This window comes from Lissotriton vulgaris, chromosome 10 (genome assembly GCF_964263255.1).
Source record: "Lissotriton vulgaris chromosome 10, aLisVul1.2, whole genome shotgun sequence".
Classification (NCBI taxonomy): Eukaryota; Metazoa; Chordata; class Amphibia; order Caudata; family Salamandridae; genus Lissotriton; species Lissotriton vulgaris.
The window spans coordinates 1,050,772,596-1,050,793,324 of record NC_141698.1 but is presented as its reverse complement, the minus strand read 5'-3'; the positions used below and the strand labels follow the sequence as shown (position 1 = coordinate 1,050,793,324).

At 47.3% G+C, this 20,729-nt stretch overlaps 1 protein-coding gene across 2 annotated transcripts in view; it reads right to left on the bottom strand.

Annotated features, from left to right (window-relative positions):
* The window catches only part of OSBPL10 (oxysterol binding protein like 10), a 789,797-nt gene that overhangs the window by 7,763 nt on the left and 761,305 nt on the right, over positions 1–20,729 (bottom strand). For both annotated transcript variants that reach the window (XM_086942107.1, XM_086942108.1), the window contains one exon: positions 19,735–19,917. In XM_086942107.1, the coding sequence (XP_086798233.1) occupies positions 19,735–19,917 (183 nt within the window). The remainder of the gene's footprint in view (positions 1–19,734; positions 19,918–20,729) is intronic.

Sequence of the window (20,729 nt, the reverse complement as noted above, 5' to 3'; positions counted from 1 at the left end):
AAGTGTTAAAATAAACAAAAGCTAGGTGGGGGTGGGGACCACATGCAGTTGATCATCATGCTATCTCAGGATGAGGGAGCTGCCACAACCTGGTTCATATTGGATGAACTTGCAGAATGGATGGATCAAAGCGGCCTTAAGCTCAATGACAGCAAAGCCGAAGTTCTCATTCTTGGTAAGCAGCCCCCAATCTGGTCCTCCACTTGGTGGCTAGATGTACTGGGACACGCACCTGATCCCAAGCCTAAAGTGAAGAACTTGGAAATTTAATTTGATGCTAAATTGACTTTCAAACAGTCAATTGGCCTGCCTGTTGGGGAAGTATTTTGGTATTCTTAAAACTTTGAATAAAATCATCGGCTTCCTCCCTGAGGCGGCCAGGCAAACAATAATTCAGGCCCTGGTTATGTCCAGGCTGGATTAGTGTAATGTTTTAAATATGGGGGCTATGCAAAGTACACTGTAAAAACTTCAAAGAGTACAGAAGGTGGCTGCTCGGCTATTGTTAGATCTCCCGAGGCCATCTTCGAGGGGCCCTGCTCTTACCAAGCCGCACTGGCTTCCGGTGAGAAAAAGTTTCTTTCAAAGCGTTGTGTCCATGCCATTAAATTCTAAATGATAAAGGACTCCACTCCTTATTTCCACTGGTGAAGCTGAACCAGCCTAGTAGAAGTCTCAGGTCGACTGGAATGATGCTTGCTACGGTCCCTACGTTAAAAGAGTTTGCATAGTAAGCTGCTCTTTCATCTTCCTAGCCCCAAAACTGTGGAACACTCTACCCCTGTATCTGAGACAGGAATGCTCAGAATTCTTTTTTCGAAAGTAACTCAAGACAAGGCTTTGTAAACAGAAATAGAGTCTGGCAGTGAGTACTGTGTTCTCCAGACTAGTTATTCTTGAGCTTACTCTTTACTTTTCTTTCCTTTTATGGTTAGTGAGTAACCTGCTTCTACCTTTTGGCCTCCTTTTGAGAGGCTTAATGGTTACTACAAATGGGGATGCTCCATTTGGAGTAACCATTAAGCCTCGGCAGAGTTCATGCAAAAAAAAACCTCTGCTGCGCTACACAGAGGCTAAGGAAGAGGCGGAGTGCGTTAGATAAATGCTTTTTTATGCTGATTTTCAGTGCCGAGTGTTTGTCCGCACTGTGCAATTATCGCGAACAGCACCATGTGCAGTGCAAGCGGGCGCTGCTTCCTTTCAGCCTCTTGAGTAGATTTTTTACACGAGCAGCAGAAGTTTCTCAACCCTAACAACGGTTTCTCAACGTGAGTGGTCTTGGGCATACGCGTTCACTCGCAATGAGAAATCTGACTGCCCGCGTTGAGAAATCTAGCCGGGTGGTTGATTTTCCATGCTGGCGCTGGCCAACTTGCCGTTGACAATCGCGAACGAGGAAAAATCTCGTAGGGAGATGGATTTTTCTCGATTGCCAACTTGATGTTGATGAGCTTTAGCAAGGAAAAAAACTTCGCTCAGCTGAGTTTTCCGGAACTCCCCAAGCTTCGCGTAACGCAGAGTGAGGAAGACTCTGCAAACTCCGCGTGCGGAGCAGAGTTCACCACCCAGACTTAGTAACCATGCACTTTATAAATGTCATTCATTATAATTTTTTAGGGGAAAAGAAATGGATGAGCTTGGGCTGGGGCGGATGTGAGAGCAGCACGTAGTGCATGGGGTGGGCATCAGAGGGGTACCAGCACATAAGGGAGTGGGCTAGAAAACACATGCACTCACATGGAGTGCTGAAAGAAAAAGAAAAAAGTAGTTGCTTGAATCTGAACTATAGAAGGATACAAGTCATCCAATCAAAATGATGGGAAAGAGGCTATGCTCAAGCAGATAGACAAATACAAGAAGAGGAACGAAAGTCATGGAATAAGAAACAAGCCAAAAAGTGAGTGACAAGAAAGCCAATCATTGATAAGAAATGTGTGGACTCTAAGTCCACGGTAGACTTTTAGTATGGCCAACAAGAGGTCTTTGCAAACAAGACAGTTAAAAGCTGTCTGCAGGCGAGACTTAAAAAGCTACTCCACTTATCCATTTCCTGAGGGTCTATTAGCAACCAGAAATCACTTCCTGGTGCAAGCAGAGTCAGAATTTGTTCCTTAGGCACGTCCTCCCTGCCCTCCCACCATCCCGTTTTCAATGACAATGGAGGAGCCACATGTTTCCCTGCATGTACATGTACGAGGCTCTGTTTACCTGTGCATTTATAATAGCATATGGTTGAAAACCCTTTCCATATAATTTCTCAATTTTATCCTACAGATCTATGCAGTGAACTACAGCCTGGGGAGTTCTCCACTTGCAAAGGCAGGAGAGGGGCTGGGTACTTTAACCCATCATAAAAGGGGCAGAGAATTGGCCACTTTAAGTTTATTCGTAGAGACACAATGCTGTAGGGCGGATTTTACCAGATGTTTCAACTTATTTCACATAAACTGTGAAGATTCAGAAACATCTGTCTTCCTTCCTTGACTTTGCCGGATGCACTGCTGCCCGGCACCTTCAAACCGGAAGCATTTTGACATTTTTTGCAATCCTAAGGTTACGCTGACTTTGGACACATTCTAGGCTTCTTTTTAGCTCAATTGTATGTTTTTTGTGCAAGAAGGGCCTAAGATCAGCAAAGTTTTTCACCTCGTCATCCACTGACAAACTCATTTGAAAATTATTATCTTAAATTACTCATTCACGTGTTTATCTGTGGCCTTTAAATATTTATATTACTGCCCATCTGTCTATTTTATATGGACAATGAAATACGAGTGACTTCAGTGCCCTTTGCTTCACGTCGTCAAGGCAGTGTGTTCCCAGTCCTGGTTAATTCATGGGTGAAAAGAAATTAATCCAAAGCCCAAGTACTGTCAAGAGGCTGAGCAATGTAATAAGCTTCATGGTAACTCCATTAAGGGAGCGGGACTTTAATGGTCGGTGCAGCCCACTACAGAGGGCTCTAAGGCTATTAGAACATTCCACCTCTAGAGGGCAGTATGTTCTGATTTGTAAACATAGGCCTCACAGAGCCCGATGGGATTGAAATCCATGAGGCCTTTGTTCACAACAACAGCTGTGAACAAACAATGGAATGTTGATGCTACGGCCTTCTACCGCCCATTAGAAGCCTGGGCTTCTACTGCCCATTAGACGCCTGGAGCACTCGATTTTTCTCAATGGAGCGCTCAACATTCCAATGTTCTAATAAACTTGTCATTAAGGTCATTATAATGCCTGACCCAGGACAGAGCTGGACCACACAAGTATTTTTAGGTCTCGGACCGGAAATGCTGGCTTGCCAGCTTCCGGTCAGAGAATTAATGATTTTGAGTATGGAGCTTGAACCCGCCTCTGTACTCGACCTCTCCTCAATTGGCTGGCTTCCTAAACGGAGGCCAGCCATTGGAGGAGAGATCCATCACTCCGATGTAGCCCCGTCCTTTTCGGATTTGGGGGCGTAATTTTTGCTGTTCTTTAGACAGTGACGTCATCCGTCACTCAGCACAGCAAAACACGCCCCCAAATCCAAAAATGGCCGTGCGTTTCTCCAAGGCATTTTCTCCTTGCCTCGGAGAAACGTGGTGGTGTTTTCGGAGCTGCTCGCCTCCTTAGGAGCTGCTCGGCTTCGCTCGCCTCCTCCCTTCCCTCTGCCCTCCTCGTTGCGCTGCAGCTCTCCTCCGTCGTGCTAAAAATCACATCGGACCGCATTTGGTCCACTTCTTCACTCCTCCCTAGGAGCTGCTCGGCTCCACTTGCCTCCTCCCTTCCCTCTGCCCTCCTCCGTCGCGCTCTCGCCTCCCTCCCCCTCCCTCTGCTGCAGCTCTCCTCCGTCGTGCTAAAGATCACATCGGACCGCATTTGATTTCCCCGCTTTTCAGCTCGTGATTCGATCCTGCTCCCTCCCACTACCCTCCCCGTGGGGTTGGGCTCACCTGTTTCCTGCCCGCTTGGGCAGGTGTTCCGAGTGGGTTTGCGTCCTAGAGGTGCCCCGAGCCGTGCACTATCCAGTGCGCCCGGGGCTCCTCTTTAAAAGTGTCTAAGATAAACAGTATAAACATGATCTAATTTAGCCAACAGTGAGGTCATTACTGACCTGGCAGCCTCACAAATGAAATCTTTATAATGCAGCATTTCATCACAAAAGAAAATATTGTACATGGATGGCACCACAGAATACCAATAGGGAAGTCTAGTACATCTCTCTTTTTACGTCGAGCTAAAACAGCGCATGCGCCGTTTGTTCCGCGACATTTTGTAAAGGGGAGCTCAAAAGTGCCACCCAGCCTCTGCTTCCTGGCCACAAGCATGAATGCACGTGCGTGCACCATCTGCTTTTCCTGCATTCTTTGTTGTCATGGCGCCTCTCACACCTGCCCCTCCCTCTCCCCCATCACAGAGCGGCCTCAGGCTCAAAGTACGTCGCACGCTGTGCTCGTACTCAGCAGACGTTTTGTGTATTCCAATAAACAGACACGTGTTTTACTGGGCTACTAACGCTCCCTCCCACCACTGTGCCTCGGTCACACTATTCTTCCCACCCACTCTACAGGTAGGTAGGTAGGTAGGTAGGTAGGTAGGTAGGTAGGTAGGTAGGTAGGTCGGTCTCTCTCTCTCTCTCTCTCTCTCTCTCTCTCTCTCTCTCTTTCTCTTTCTCTTTCTCTTTCTCTTTCTCTTTGTATTCTGCTCTGGCGGCCTCTTCTCCCCCATCCCTCCGCATTACCACCTCTCTCTGTCTATCCCACTTGTTACTTCTCCTTCCGCTCTCTCTCCTGCACCCTCTGTATCGTTTTCTTTGTTTCTCCCACTCTGACCAGGTTCATCTGCTGTCACCTGTGCATTGGTCCCTCCTCCCCTGCCCCTGTCACTTCTCCCCATATCTATCTGACACTCTCATCTGGCACCTTTTTCCCTCCATCATTCTATTGCCTCTGCATTGTCCACACTCTTTGTCTCTTCGGTTCCCCTCCTTTCCCTACAATCTCGTATCTCCTTTTTCTTCTCCCTAATTCCGACCTGCCCCCTCCCCCCCCCCACAACTCCAACCCACCGGAGGGGAGGGATATTTCCCATTTCTTGCGTGCTTAACTATTGTAAAACCGGGAGTGCCCAAGGAGGATATTTGTAAAGCGCTCAGCCCTCTGTGCTTCTAGGCGCTTCTTGTTATGTTAATGGTTTGAGCGGCGTGTGCACAGTACAGGAGTACAGTGCACAAGTCATTAGTCTCCGGAAGGTTAATCCAGTTGGTCCAATTGAAAGAATTTAAGGCCACAGCTCGCACACTGCATAAACAAAGCCTTGAGCTGGCTACATTGTGTTCTGACAATATTGTTTTTACTGTCGCCACCTCAATATTTAGACTCCTGTGCACCTCCTCACACATTTTCACAGAATTACAATTGCAACGGGAATACCCGCCCATTGCTCTGTGCACCCTGCAAAGAGGCCAAGCATTGGATGGCCACGTATTCCGAACACCTTTTGAAGTCACTGACAAGCACTGTGTTAAACTCGCACTGCTTTCAGCCTCACCTTCAGAGCTCTCAATTGTGCCCGCTATAAACACCTACTCAAGAGTAAATGTTTCATGGAAAAATAAAGAAACACAGCACCCTGGAAATAGTTTACTTAATCTTGCATTTCTTAAGAACGTTAAACGGGAAATAGAAACAAGAACTAAAATACTGATATGGATTACTTACATTTTTTTACATGAATTATTTAGAACTCAATCAGTGTTTTTAGCCAGTGAAGTTAAGGACCTAAATATAGGGCCCAATGGTGACCTGTTTCAAAATTAGTTTTAATTACTACCTCGTGTGAGATTCGGGGGGCCCGGCCCACTTACCGCCCTGCCAGCCCACATGTGTGTTTGCCAACTATACCACTCCAGATATTCAGGACAGACCTGGTACTGCTCCAATAGGCAGTGGCTGCTGGGGATGCTGGTGACTCTTTCAAGGTGCTTGGAATTGGTTTGGGGTTCCACTCCAGTACGTTTCTTAAAAATCAAAAGCTTGAGAAAGCAAATCAAATTAGAAAAAATAAGGACCTCAGCCTCTCCCTGCACCGTCCCTTCACTGATGCACTCTCTCCACAGCCCCTCCCTGCACCGTCCCTTCACTGCTGCACTCTGCTCAGCCTCTCCCTGCACCGTCCATTCACTGATGCACTCTCTGCTCAGCCTCCCATTGCATCGTCCCTTCACTGCTGCACTCTCTTCAGCCTCTCCCTGCACCGTCCCTTCACTTGTGCACTCTCCTCAGTCTCTCACTGCACCATCCCTTCACTGCTGCACTCTCTTCAGCCTCTCCCTGCATCATCCCTTTACTGATGCACTCTCTCCTTAGCCTCTCCTTGCACAGTCCCTTCACTGCTGCACTCTCCTCAGCCTCTCACTGCACGGTCACTTCACTGCTGCACTCACTCCTCCTCCCCACTGCACCGTCCCTTCACTGCTGTACTCTCCTCAGCCTCTCACTGCATTATCCCTTCACTGCTACACTCTCTCCTCAGTCCCACTGCACCGTCCCTTCACTGCTGCACTCTATGCTCAGCCCCCCACTGCACCGTCCTCTTACTGCTGCACTCTCTGCTCAGCCCCCACTGCACCGTCCTTTTACTGCTGCACTCTCCTCAGCTTCTCCCTGCACCGTCCCTTCACTGCTGCACTCTCTGCTCAGCCTCTCCCTGCACTGTCCCTTCACTGCCGCACTCTGCTCAGCCCCCCATTGCATCGTCCCTTCATTGCTGCACTCTCTGCTCAGCCCCGCCCCCCATCCAGGCTGCAGCCCTCACTCCTCCACTGCACCATCACTCACTGCTGCACTTTCTCCTCAGCCTCTTATGGTACCGTCCTTTCACTGATGCACTCTCCTCAGCCTCTCACTGCACCATCCCTTCACTCTCTCCTCAGCTCCACTATACCGTCCCTACTACCTCATTCTCTCTATCACTACCTCACTCTCTCTTTCACTAACTCACTCTCTCTTTCACTAACTCACTATCTCTCACACTACTACACTATCTCTCATTCACTCTCTCTCTACCTCAATCTCTACCTCACTACTCAACTCTCTTTCTCACAACATCACAATATCACTACCACAGGAACTATATCTCTCTAACACACTACTTCACAACGTAACTCTCTCTATCTCACTACCTCACTCTCTCTACATCACTACCTAACTCTATCTATTACTATCTCACTATCTCATTCTCACTGCCTCACTATATCACGACACACTCTCTCAAAAATTCACAACTCTCTCACTACCTCACAACTTCACTCTCTCTCTCTAACTCACTGCTTCACTCTCTCACTACCTCACACTCTCTCTATATACTACCTCACTATCTCTCCCTCACTATATCACGACACACTCTCTGTAAAGTTCACTACATCACTCTCTCACTACCCCACAACTTCACTCTCTCTATCTCACTACCGCACTCTCTCTCTCTCTCTCAAATACACTAACTCACTTTTACTCTCTCATACACTACCTCACTCCAGCTCACTACTTCACAACATCGCTCTGTTTCTATCTCAATACAGCACAACAACTCTCACCCTCACTACCTCATTCTTTCACGACCTCTCTCTATCTCACTACCTCACAAAGTCACTCACTACCTCAATCACTCTATCTCACTACCTCACTTTTTCTATCTCACTAACTCACTTTCACTCTCTTTCACTACCTCTTTCTCTATTTCACTACAGCACAACATCACTCTATGCTTATATCTCTCTACCTCACAACATCCCTCTCACTACCTCACTCTTTACTACCTCACTACCTCACTCTCTCTCACTCTCTCTCTATTTCAATACCTCACTCGCTCTCTCTATCTCACTACCTCACTCTCTCTCTGCTAATGCAATAGGTATCACATATGCAAAAAACAAAGCTAATGCCAATATAAATGACAATGCCATTTATTTAGGGATACAAAAAAGATAAAAAAATAATGAGCAATTCTAATAGCTCTACCTATAATATTGCAGAGACCATTGCCTTGTAAATGCTTGTTTGTGTCATGTATCCTTACTATGTGGAGTGAGGACACTGCCTTATCTTTTTAAATCAGGGACAAGAAGGCGTGAAAGCAAACCATTGAAAACGGTCGAAATTGCCAAACATTTTGCGCCCACTTACTACAGATTAAAAACAAATGCCCAGCAAGTTACTAGGAGTGTCAGTTCAACGGAAGACTACCTTGACAACAACCCCCAGTGATAGTAGGAATATGGTGATCTAATAACAATGAGTGTGGTGGCGACCTGAGCAACCTATAAGTCACATGGTGGTCTTTTCTCTTCCCGTGGTATATAAAACAGAGACCATTGAGCGGGGTAACACTAAAGCACAGTAATTACGTACCAAAAACATTTACTTTGCGATCATAAATATTCAATATGATACTCATATATGCTTTACCTCTGTAAATGCTAATAAAACCCCACAGTTTTTTTGTTTCTGAATTTGGGCTGCTCATGTCTAGTTTTCTGTCAAAAATTACTCCAGCTCTTCAGACCAGAGAACAGTGTTTTTTGCCACACCACAACATATTTCCTCTCAAATTTAGTTGTGAACCAAGAGACTCAAAAAAATAGAACTTCATATGGTGCCCGAACAGTATCTAGACTGCAAAATTAAGCTTCTCTCTCAAGTTTGGTCTTCAAGCTAGAAATCAGAAACGTCTCCTGCAATCATGGTTCTCTCTGGGATGGTGTCCAAACTCCTCTTAAGACGCGCAACGCGGATCCCAAACTGCATGACAATTACCGACCTTTCAGAAGTCTTGCATTTATCGATAACCTTTTGGAGAGATCTGCCAATAAAAGAAATACACCGTCATTTTTCTTGAGCGGTTCAGATCTTGTGTGACAAACAGATCCCATTACATCAAAACTAGAATCTCTTTCTATTTCAAATCCGGTTCCTTTTAGTGTCCCTCAAGTTTTTATTCCTAGAAAAAAGAGGACAACCATTTGCAAACGCAATAGGTTTGGGTTTAATCTGCTTCCACTCATTAGAGATGGCACTGGAGCAGGAACCAGCAGGAGTGTACCAAGGGGACTATAGTTGTAAAGTAGTCCCTCATGCATTCCCCAAGTACTCAAGTGAAGGCAAAAGGATACACTCAAACAGCCAATAAGCCATGAGCTTGCAAAATGTCCTGCAGATGGAGGTATCCGGATAGGTGATTCAATGTCTGGGCATGGTAAACACTGGGGGCCAGATTTATCAAAATTTCAGACAACACAGCAAGAAACCTTGCTGCGCTTGTTGAAAAGGACAGGGCAGGAATGCACCGTATTTAACATTATGAGGTGGATTTCCTGTCCTTTCCTTGCACTGGTATACAATATGCAGCCTTGGACCAAAGCAGGCAGCCTTGCACCATGTTGCAAAGGTACCTGCGTTGCAGACAGGATTGTTTTTGTGCAGAAAGGGGTATCATCCTGCACAAAACAATCCTCTGAGGCTTTTTAGGTCATGCGTAGCGTTGCAGCTCAATGCGCTGCTTCTCTTTGTGAGGCATGCTCTATTTGAGTATAATTTAGAAGTGGGGAGCCTAACCCCTATTTTTTCTTGGCTGGCGTCATCGTCTATGGTAAATGCTGGCTTCCGATTGATAATGAGGCTTTTAAGTCCCTCCTTGTAACCGCCCTGTCTCCTTTTGGGACTGCCCATCAGGACTGGATTGTTTACTTGCGGCAATATACTGTCTTCTTCAATTAGTCCCTTTCCCTCGAGACGTGTCTTCACTAGGCTCCGATGCACCTGATTGGGCCTCGGGCCCCGCCCCCGGCAGTGTCAACATTGCACAGATGCCGAGCCAAGTCTCCAGGAGAGGAGGGGAAACGAAGAAGGTAAACAAGCGCTCCAGCTGCCCTCTTGTCCCTCTTTCTCAGTCAGGCGCTATCCTCCAAGCGTGGTATAAATACACCCATGGCCTTCTGTCCGACCCCAGGGGTCAGATTTTTGACGTCCTCCACGGCTCATCACGTCGTTTGGTGCTGCTTGATTTGATAGGTGGGGAGAACATTTATTAAAAATACATGTGAAATCTAAGTTTAAAAATATCTTCTTAGACCTTAATCAGCTCTCCAACATTTTTATCTGGGCTTGTTGTTTTTCCTCCCACAATTGTGCGATCCTGCTCTGTGTACGTCCCGCCCTCCGCACAGCTCCCTGCATTCCACACATTGTTCTTAAAGCCAGGTACATTTGTGAAGGGCGTTCTTTCTGTTGCGTGTGCACACTGCTTCTACCATCTCGTGAAGCTCTTAAGGAGGGGCTATTCCCAGGTGGTCGGCCAGTGGAGTTGTCTGAGGCAGGATTATCCGTATTTACCTGAGCCCTTCACAGGTTCCTCTTAAAGGAGATTAAAATAGAACTCTGATCGCGTCGGGATACGAGGCTTTCAAGGGGAATCCTGGTGTAGTTTCACGTTATGAGTGGCACAGACTTAACCTGTTGACCGCGGCGGAAATTCCGCCACGGTGCGGGTGATTTATGACTGGGCGGGATTAGGATGGCCCCCGGCCATCCTCCGCACACGCCCACCGTGACGTCGGGCGGCAAGGGGCCATCCGACGCACGCAAAGGGTTAAAAGAAATACTATTATTACACCTGCCTTGAAAATAACTTTTTGTAATGTTTTGTGTACATGCCAAAATTCCGATTTACAATAAATCCAACAACAGCTAATTATATTGTGAGTCGCGGACGCGCAACGGGGGCTGAGACTACATTCTGATACTCAGAAAGAGAGCACATTCTGCTACCGGATGGCGCAATTTTAATCTTTGCCACACTTATTGTGAATAGACTGCACTGAAATGTTTTTAACAAGGAGTTGTTTTTAAACCATCTGCACTTTAAATATTGCATACCTGCTGCCTATTCTCCCCGGTCCACCGTGACAGCGCCGTTTGTGTGGAGGGAGAATACGCCCACATCCAGTTTCGGAGGTTAGCGCTCGAGCGGCCTGACCCCCATAAAACCGGATGTGTCCTAGACCGCGCAGCGGACGCGCGACAGAGGCAAGCCCGTCTGCGCCCATCAGCGTACCGGAGGCGGACTGGACAGGATACGTTACCGGTCTCATTCCTTGCCATGACAATCCGATAAGGAATGATAGCGCCACACTTAAAAAGTTTATCACCCCTTATAAATGCTACAAGCTTGCTGAGCTAGGAGTTATAATAGACCCTTGAACTGTAACATGTGTAATTGGACGACCTCTCGTTACCCAGCGAATGCTTCCGGGCCCTCGCCTATCGCATTAGAAAGTAATGGGATGAGCCATGGAAACCTTAATATCTACCTGCTCAATGTGAGATCTTTAAACAAAAACGCCCAGCACATCTCCGACATGGTTTTAGAGTCAAGGCCAGTTATACTATTTCTAACAGAAACCTGGCTCTCAGACACCTCCAATCCTACCCTGGCAATAGCAGAACCCACGGGCTATTCCATTCTTAGGAAGGACCGCACTAGCGGGAGGGGTGGGGGCGTTGCCATAATCTTTAAAAAGGACATCCTGACCAAAACTATCTCCATTATGAAATTGAGGGTGCTGAGAGCCTTTGCTTCCACTGTACATTATCCGCCCACCAATCTCTGGCGTGTGTTCTCTCATACAGTCCCCCAGGTCACCCAGGACCTTTCTTAAAAGGTATCATTAATATCATAGCACCACTTGCCCTTAGATATAACCAATTTTTGGTCCTTGGAGACTTCAACGTCCATATGGACAAGCTAGAATGCGCGGAGAGCATGACACTGAGCGAGACTTTTAACTCTCTGAATTTGCTTCCTCTCATAAATAGACCCAAACATGAGAAGGGACATATATTAGACAACATCTTCTCAAACTCCCCGTGTAAAATTGAGGAGCCCATCCCCCTTGTGCGGACTGACCATTTCTTGTTAAAAATCTCGATGGTTAAAATTAAGAAACCATCCCACATCGTCTCCAAACCTCCCCTCCTCAAATTTAGAGCTCTCCACAAGCTGACCCCGGATGCCCTCAGCTCGATACTGCAGGCATATCCCGTTGTTAGCAGTAAGAATCTAGAACTGGATGCCCCCAACCTGGAAAAATGGATAAAACAAGGAGTGGAGACCGTTGCTCCTGAGATTCTACGGTCCCAACGAACCATACAACGCTCTGCCCCATGGTTTAATGAAGCCCTGCGCAAGCACAAAAGTGCCTGTAAACAGTTGGAAAGGTTATGGAGGAAAAACTATAGTACTGATAGTAAATCTCTTTACAAAAAAGAACTAAAAATTTACCATCTGAAAATTTTGGAGGAGCAGAAACGGTTCTTTGAAGCAAAGATTGAGATATCAGCCAACAAAAGTAAGGAAATATTTAAAATTGTAAAAAACTTTACCTCACCTCCAGCAGTAGCCTCCGAATGCGAACCCTCTGAAGCCTGGACACACAAAATAGCTGATTTCTTTCACAAGAAAATAGTTGATATCAAGTCGTCCTTCAACTCTTCTGGCCCGACTCAGATCAATATACAACCAACACATGTCAATCCTTCACCTAATGCCACCTTCCTCAAATTCCCCCCGATTACGCTAATACAATCGCTTAAAATCCTGAAGAATTTAAAATCTGGTTCACCCTCTGATCCTTGTCCGGCGAAAATATTGGCATCAGTGGCCGAGGTAATTAACGCCGAGGTCAACTCGGTGCTGAATCTATCCCAGAGTAGCAGCTAGGTTCCAGCCATTTGGAAACAAGCCAAAATGTTGCCACTGTTGAAGAAGTCTACAGCAGATCCTTTGATAGTGTCTAATTATAGACCAATTTCGCTCCTGCCTTCCATAGCTAAGGTCATTGAAAATTACGTGAACTCTGTCACCACCGAATTTATGGAGTCAAACATATGCTTCCACCCGAGTCAGTCAGGATTCCGTGCAAATTTTAACACCGAATCAGCTCGCCTCGAAATATTAGAATCTATTAAAATGACACTTGACTCGGGCGGGAGAGCGGCTCTAATATTGTTAGATCTATCTGCTGCGTTCGACACCGTAGCCCATGAGAAACTCCTACGGAGACAGAGATTGTGGGGTAGGGGGCACAGTGTTGATGTGGTTCTCGTCGTTCCTAGAAGACCGAAGGCAGGAAGTCTGGATCCCACCTTTCTCCTCCCTTATGCCTCCTACGGACTCTATCTTGAACCCCTTATTGTTTAACTTATACATGGCTCCCCTCGCCTCTTTGGCAGAAACAGCTGGTGCCATGATCATCTCTTACGCGGATGACACTCAGCTACTGTTCACCTGTAAAAAGGGTGAGGCTCTGGATGGTGACATAATCAGGAACTGCTTAAGACAGGTCTTCTCCTGGTTTGGCCACAATCAGCTTCAGTGTAACTCCGCTAAATCAGAAGTAATTCTGTTCGGTGTTTCGGACCAGGAAGTCTGGAGAGAGTGGTGGCCACCTGATATGTCCCCCCCTCCCCCTCAGACCTCTGTGGGAGTAGCCAAAAACCTTGGGGTTAAATTGGATAACTCACTGAACATGAAGAACCAAGTTCGATCAGTGGTCGGTACTTGCTACGGAACCCTGAAAATGCTCCGGAAATTTCTCCCCCTCCTGTCCCTCCCCCACAGAAGGACGGTGGTCCAGGCCCTTATCACCTCCAGACTGGACTATGTTAATGTCCTTTATCTAGGTCTTCCAGACTGCCTCCTCAGTAAACTACAGGTCGTCAGGAACTCGTCCGCCAGAGCCATCCTGATGTTGAAGCCGAGAGCCCACATCTCGCTCCACCTCAAGAAACTACACTGGCTCCCCATTCACCGCAGAATCCAGTTTAAGGCCCTGTCCATCACCTTTAAGGCATTACATGGTATTGGGGCTACCTATATCAGGAGGAGAGTGAGCTACTACATACCCGGGAGAGCCCTCAGATCATCTCATCAACATCGGATGAGCGTGCCTAAATTCAATCTCGCCCGCTTTGGAGGGCGTTCCTTTCAAGTTCGGGTTACTCACCTTTGGAATGAACTCCCGATAGCAATCAGACAAGCACCAGACATTCTGCACTTTAGGAAATTATTGAAGACATGGCTGTTTCAGCAGTAAGTCTGGCCCTCCCTGTACATGTTGCCTCCCTCATTTTATCGCTCTGTTTCCGCTAGCGCCGGGACACTCTTCTGAGTAGATGTGCGCTCTACAAATATAATTAATAAATAAAAATAAAATAAAAAAATAAATGTTAGTGTGAGAGCAGTGGAAAAGAAACGCCCACCTCAACCCTCTTCATTCATTAGTAGCACTTATTTGGGGGCCAACCACAGCACAGAGACCGCCCTGATCGCAGCCACCGATGACATCCGAGCCTTGCTCGACAACGGAGAAACAGCGGCCCTCATCCTCCTAGACCTTTCCGCGGCCTTCGACACTGTCTGCCACCGCACCCTAGTGCAGCGCGTCAGCAACGTCGGAATCCAGAAGAAGGCACTGGAATGGATCATCTCGTTCCTCGCCGGAAGGACACAGAGAGTCCGGCTCCCCCGTTCAGATCAGAAGCCACCGAAGTCATCTGCGGCGTTCCTCAAGGCTCCTCGCTCAGCCCACCCTCTTCAACGTCTACATGAGCCCCCTTGCGGCCATCGCACGCCAACACAACCTCAACATCATCTCCTACGCCGACTACACCCAGCTGATCCTCTCCCTCACCAACGACCCCGCAACCGCCAGAGCCAACCTGCACGAAGGGATGACAGAAGTAGCCAAGTGGATGATAAACAGCCGCCTGAAACGGAACTCGGACAATACAGAAGTCCTCATCCTGGGATCCTCACCCTCCGCCTGGGACGACTCCTGGTGGCCCCCCGCCCTGGGCAGCGCACCCAAACTAACAGACCACGCACGCAACCTGGGCTTCATCCTGGACTCCTCCCTCTCCATGTCCAGACAAGTCAACGGCGTCTCCTCATCGTGCTTCAACATCCTGCGCATGCTACGTGAGATCTTCCGGTGGATCCCCACCGAGACCAGGAAGACGGTCACCCAGGCCCTCGTCACCAGCCATCTAGACTACGGCAACTCCCTCTACGCCAGATCCACCACCAAACTCCAGAAGAGACTCCAGCGGATCCAGAACGCCTCAGCACGACTCATCCTGGACATCCCCCCTCGCAGCCACATCTCCGGACACCTGAGAGATCTGCACTGGCTCCCGGTCAACAAGAGAATCACCTTCAGTCTCCTCACCCACGCACACAAAGCCCTGCACAACCAAGGACCAGCATACCTCAACAGCCGCCTCAACTTCTACGCTCCCACACGCCAGCTTCGATCGTCCAGCCACGCCCTTGCCGCCGTCCCCCGGATCCGAAGAGCCACCACTGGAGGAAGGTCCTTCTCCTACCTGGCTGCCAAGACTTGGAACTCCCTCCCGACCCACCTCCGCCTGACCCAGGACCACCTCGCCTTCAGGAAACAGCTCAAGACCTGGCTGTTCGAGCAGTAGCGGACCCCCCTCCCCCAGCGCCTTGAGACCCTCCGGGTGAGTAGTGCGCTATATAAATGCATTGATTGATTGATTGATTGTATCCCAAATCTCTGCAGAAGTGTTGTGTATGTGCACATATTTAAACAGAAGTTAAAAGTGCTCAAGCTTCCTTGGTCCATGAGTTAGTACCCTGTCTCGTTCATCTTTTTTTCCCCTCTGCATTCTGGAACTTGTAGTCAGGGCCAGTCTTTAGCATGAGTAAACAGTGCTCACGCCCAGGGCGCAAGAGCAACCTGCAGCAGTCTCCCTTCAACCTGGCCCTAAAGAAAATTGTAGTAAACACTGTTTTGAAGTCTGTTTTTCTCTTTTCTCTTGCACCCCCTTCCCCTATCCATCCTATTTTCCCAACACACAAAGATAAAAGCATGGACACCGGAGATTGTTCTCAGGCCTTTCCAGAACAAGTGGTGAGTTTCTCGGGTTCTGGCCGTCAAATTGGTCTCTGCTGGTTACAGGACTCAGTGAGAGCTTGGCACTGTCGTATTGGTAAATATCTGAATTCCTAGTAGTAAATATCTGAAATTACGATACACATTTTATGTTGGCACACCCAGACTTTCTCATAATGTGTTATGGGGACAGTCTTGTATGCCCTTAGCTACCCTGTAGTACGGAACCTCCAAATATTGATTGCCGGTCATTGCTATCTTAGCTTACGTTTTGGACATTAATGTGAAACTTAATGTGGTTGAAATCTGTTGTGTTGATGATGGCGCATCAAAAAGTGTAGCTTTTTGTTGCACAAAGGCGGGAGTACCCTGGGAGACCACACTTTGGAAATGATTATCGGTTGCACACTGTATTTTTAAGAACTTATGTCCAGCTGCAGATTTTCGCATCAGTTTTCGGAGTAAGGCCGGGCTTGTTTTTCTCAGAGACGTAACTTGCAGTAGTTGGCAGCTTCGCACGAGGGTCAGAACTCATTCCCGGGGGTGAGTAGCTCCACTATTTGAAGATCTATATAAACCAGTTTGGTTTCTAGAAAGTAGCGGTTGAGTCCGTGAATGAACGATTCATGGGTTCTTCCCGATCCCGGCGGAGAAGGGTAGGACGTGGGTCCGCTACACCGGAGTTTCGAGCCTTATATATAGAGGCCTCATCCTTGATGTAAGACCCGCCGGGATTGATGTTGTATATAGTTCTTGACCACTAGGCAAGGAACAGTGCAACAGAGGTACAACATTCCCACAATTGGTAATGAGCATACAATCCTGACATAGCTTTATTGTTTTTTGTTTGTAGACTTTACCACAGAGGTCCTGATGAATCGCTAGTCAATGTACTAACGCGAGAAACATGTTGACCGATTTTTAAACTCCTCCTAACTAGTCTAGAGCAAGGAAACATTAATTTCCAGTAAGCCCAGGCTTTTTAATTGAAGCAAGGGACCACCAGAATAAAGTAGTCTCAGGTACCCTTTGCTCCATTTTAATCCGCAGTTCTGTCTACAACTATCTGGCCCCACACCCTCACTTCACCCATAGGCAGTTGGATAAAAGATCTCCGGTAAAGAGCCCCTCTTTGAGGTGTGCCTGTTGGGTATTGCACCGCCTACCCAACGAGGAGCACTGCCTATGATGAAGCAAGACACCTGCAAGGGTGTGTGAGGCAACCATATCCAATATAATGGATATCCAGTGGTAGGCGCACACACGCTAACCACCACGCATCCTTTTCTTGTGACCAGCACACTACCTCTTTCCAGGAACAGCCTTTTCCATCTTCTTTGATCAATACTTTTAAACACGCTCAGGTGTTTTCCAGTGTGGAAGCGTGCTGTGTTGGCTCGCCTTATGAGCTGTCTGTGCGTTGCTCAACAGCTCCGCCTTCTACTGAGCCTTAGGATTAGAACCTGGGGGAAGCTGTGGAGCCAGGTTTGAGTCTGGCAGGACGCGCAAACATCCTGTGATTCTGGGCAACTCACTTAATCTCCCCGTGCCTGAAAAAGGTGAATGTGCCCATGTAACGCAACTGCTGTTCATGTAAAGCGCTCTGATACCTTGTTTATTTTATTTTATGTATTAGGAGTAACATGTAACAAATAGCGCGGAGGCTTGTGCCAGAGCAAAGAAAGCAACGAAAAGCGATGGCTGTGTCTTAATAACAAGCGTAGTGTTTTTTTTTGTTGCCAAGTGGTTTTGTGTGTGTTTGGCCGAAAGTAGTCTGCTGGCTTCTACCTACCCTCTTAAAGTGACAGAGCTACTGCTCTACAGCATTGAAAGTTAGGGAGTTGTAGTGATTGGATCAGAATTACAGGATCCGTGTCTGAAGTACTAAACATAAACAACAAGAATCCTACCACTAGTGTGAGGAAAAAAGGGAGGGGAAGCACTCAGTGTTGTGTAAAATACCCCTCACACACCAACAGGCCCCTTGGTGTCATGCTTCATCATCGGGGTCTTCGCACCCCGCTAGAGGGATGCGGCACGCTGCGACCTACGACTACGTGGGAGCGTTGACAGGTGTTAACTATGTGTGGTGTGTGTTGATTGTGAGTGATAAGAGGATTAAATGTGAGTGGGAAACGTGGTGAGGAAATTAAAAAGTACCTGGCTAGTGGGAAAAATGAAAAAAACTTTATTTCGTACCCCTAGCTGGTGCTATTAAAAGGTGTGCAGAAAAAGACGAGGTTGGTTTGTCTTAATTACGGACAAAACCTCTGGTGTGCGTCGACATGTTTCGGTACGTGTGTACCTTCTTCAGGACGGGGCACAACTCCCAACCCTACTCACGTATTTCTAAAAAAAGGGGGGTAATTATATTTAATAAAAAGTGAAATCACTCATTTCAAGTTGGCTACAATGTGCCTACAGCGGTTCTTGGGATCATGTATTTACATGTCTCGTAGTCTTTGATGTCTACTGCATCATGAGCAAGTCCTGAGCATCAAGGTGGGTAGGTAGATCCACAATGAAATCCGCCTGTATTGGCCTCCTTCTACCACCCCGTGCTGCTCCGCCGTGGTGGTAGAAGGAGGCCAATACAGGCGGATTTCATTGTGGATCTACCAACTTGAAATGAGTGATTTCACTTTTTATTAAATATAATTACCCCCTTTTTTTAGAAATACGTGAGTAGGGTTGGGAGTTGTGCCCCGTCCTGAAGAAGGTACACACGTACCGAAACATGTCGACGCACACCAGAGGTTTTGTCCGTAATTAAGACAAACCAACCTCGTCTTTTTCTGCACACCTTTTAATAGCACCAGCTAGGGGTACGAAATAAAGTTTTTTTCATTTTTCCCACTAGCCAGGTACTTTTTAATTTCCTCACCACGTTTCCCACTCACATTTAATCCTCTTATCACTCACAATCAACACACACCACACATAGTTAACACCTGTCAACGCTCCCACGTAGTCGTAGGTCGCAGCGTGCCGCATCCCTCTAGCGGGGTGCGAAGACCCCGATGATGAAGCATGACACCAAGGGGCCTGTTGGTGTGTGAGGGGTATTTTACACAACACTGAGTGCTTCCCCTCCTTTTTTCCTCACACTAGTGGTAGGATTCTTGTTGTTTATGTATCAGTGCCCGTGGAGTAGGAATCCTACTTTGTACTCTACCTCCCTTCTTTGTTTAAAATGAAGTACTAAACCCCAGGTCTTAACCCGGTCCCAAGATTGATTCCCAATACCCCAATACTCTTTTACATGTTGTGAGCTCCCTGTCCCCACTACCACCCTTTCCTCTTTCCCCTGTGCTTGCTATTTAAATCACATTACCAGAACACAAGCCTGCAAGTGTTACTACACCACACCTACAGCGTTCACCATACGCCTCAGCATGGACTGCAGCTTTAAGTTATTAAAAAGACTTCCATGCTTACTGATCCCTCGGTGTTCGATACGTCTCTCATTTGCGAAAGTTTGAGCTATTGGCATTGTAAATGACAGTACCTTTTATTTATATTTTAAAAACCTGCAAGCTGTCGGTAACTAGCCCTGAAAAGGGCTCGTTTAGCTCTTTGTACTCCCTGTTGCTGCCTGTGCTTGGTTACTGAAACCAGTGGTAGCAGAACTAGTGTCAGGGTTGCCAAAGGGTAAGCAAGGGTAGGAAGGCAGATGCTACTGCTGAATATCCATAGTTGATGCCCAGGACCAGAAGCACTTTAAAAGCATGGAGCCCCCTTCATTCGCCAGCAGTCTACTGTTTCATGCGCGCTCTCACCTGGATTCGAACGGTCCTTGTTTCTCAAGCGGCCGTATCTTCTTCCTGATTCCCGGAAGCTTGGTGGTATCGATCACTTTGGTTTCTCCATTGCTGTAGGTGAACTCCAGTGTTCCGTTCCACTCCCCTTGTGCCTTGCACACGATGGTGCTGGTGGGATTGTGCTTCACCTCTGCAGTAACTCTAAATAGAAGAAAAAAATTAGGAATGGAGTTAATGCACCATTCTCCCTCACACAAAAATAATATACAACTTAGGGCTGGATACATATATATCTTCATTGAAAAACCAAAGGCTGCACAGGTGTTATAATTAGGAATTAGCATTTAAAAAACCTTTGAAATTAACTGCGAATAAAAACAAAGTTACAGGAACTTTACAGTTCGGAAATGGAATTTAAAAAATAAACCGTAGAAATTGGTTACATGGATGTTGTAGTTAGACTGAGGTTTCACTCGTACAAAGCCAGTGAAATTCAGCAGTTATAGGTAGTTGAGGTTTACTCATGACATGGTCAGTAACATCTATGATGACATCACAGATGACATCTCAAATGACATCACTGATGATGCGTGACTCCCCGGCTTTAATTGTTTACATATGCTGGGAGGTGGTAGTCCCCGGGGCTGCGGGTGGGGGGGGGGGGTGGGGGAGGGTTAGATGGAGGGGGTCTGCATGTCTCCCCCATTTCAATACTTCTTAAAGCCACAGGGAGGAGGCAGTCCCCAGGGCTGCCCCCACCATGCTAATTTTTCACCTAGTCCTGGGGAGATGTCAGTCCCCGAGCACAGGGGTGCTGCATGCTGCCAGGATTTGGCCCACTGGCCGGCTTCATAAAAAAGACAAGCGGGAGCCCGTGCATCTCTCTTTATTTTAAGGTGGATCCACAGTAAATAAAAACATTTTTAAACACCTTTACCCCCCCCCCCAGCGAGTCCTTGTGGCCGCCCCTCCATATCTGGGGGGAAGGGGAGAGGGGTCCGGGTATTCCTACC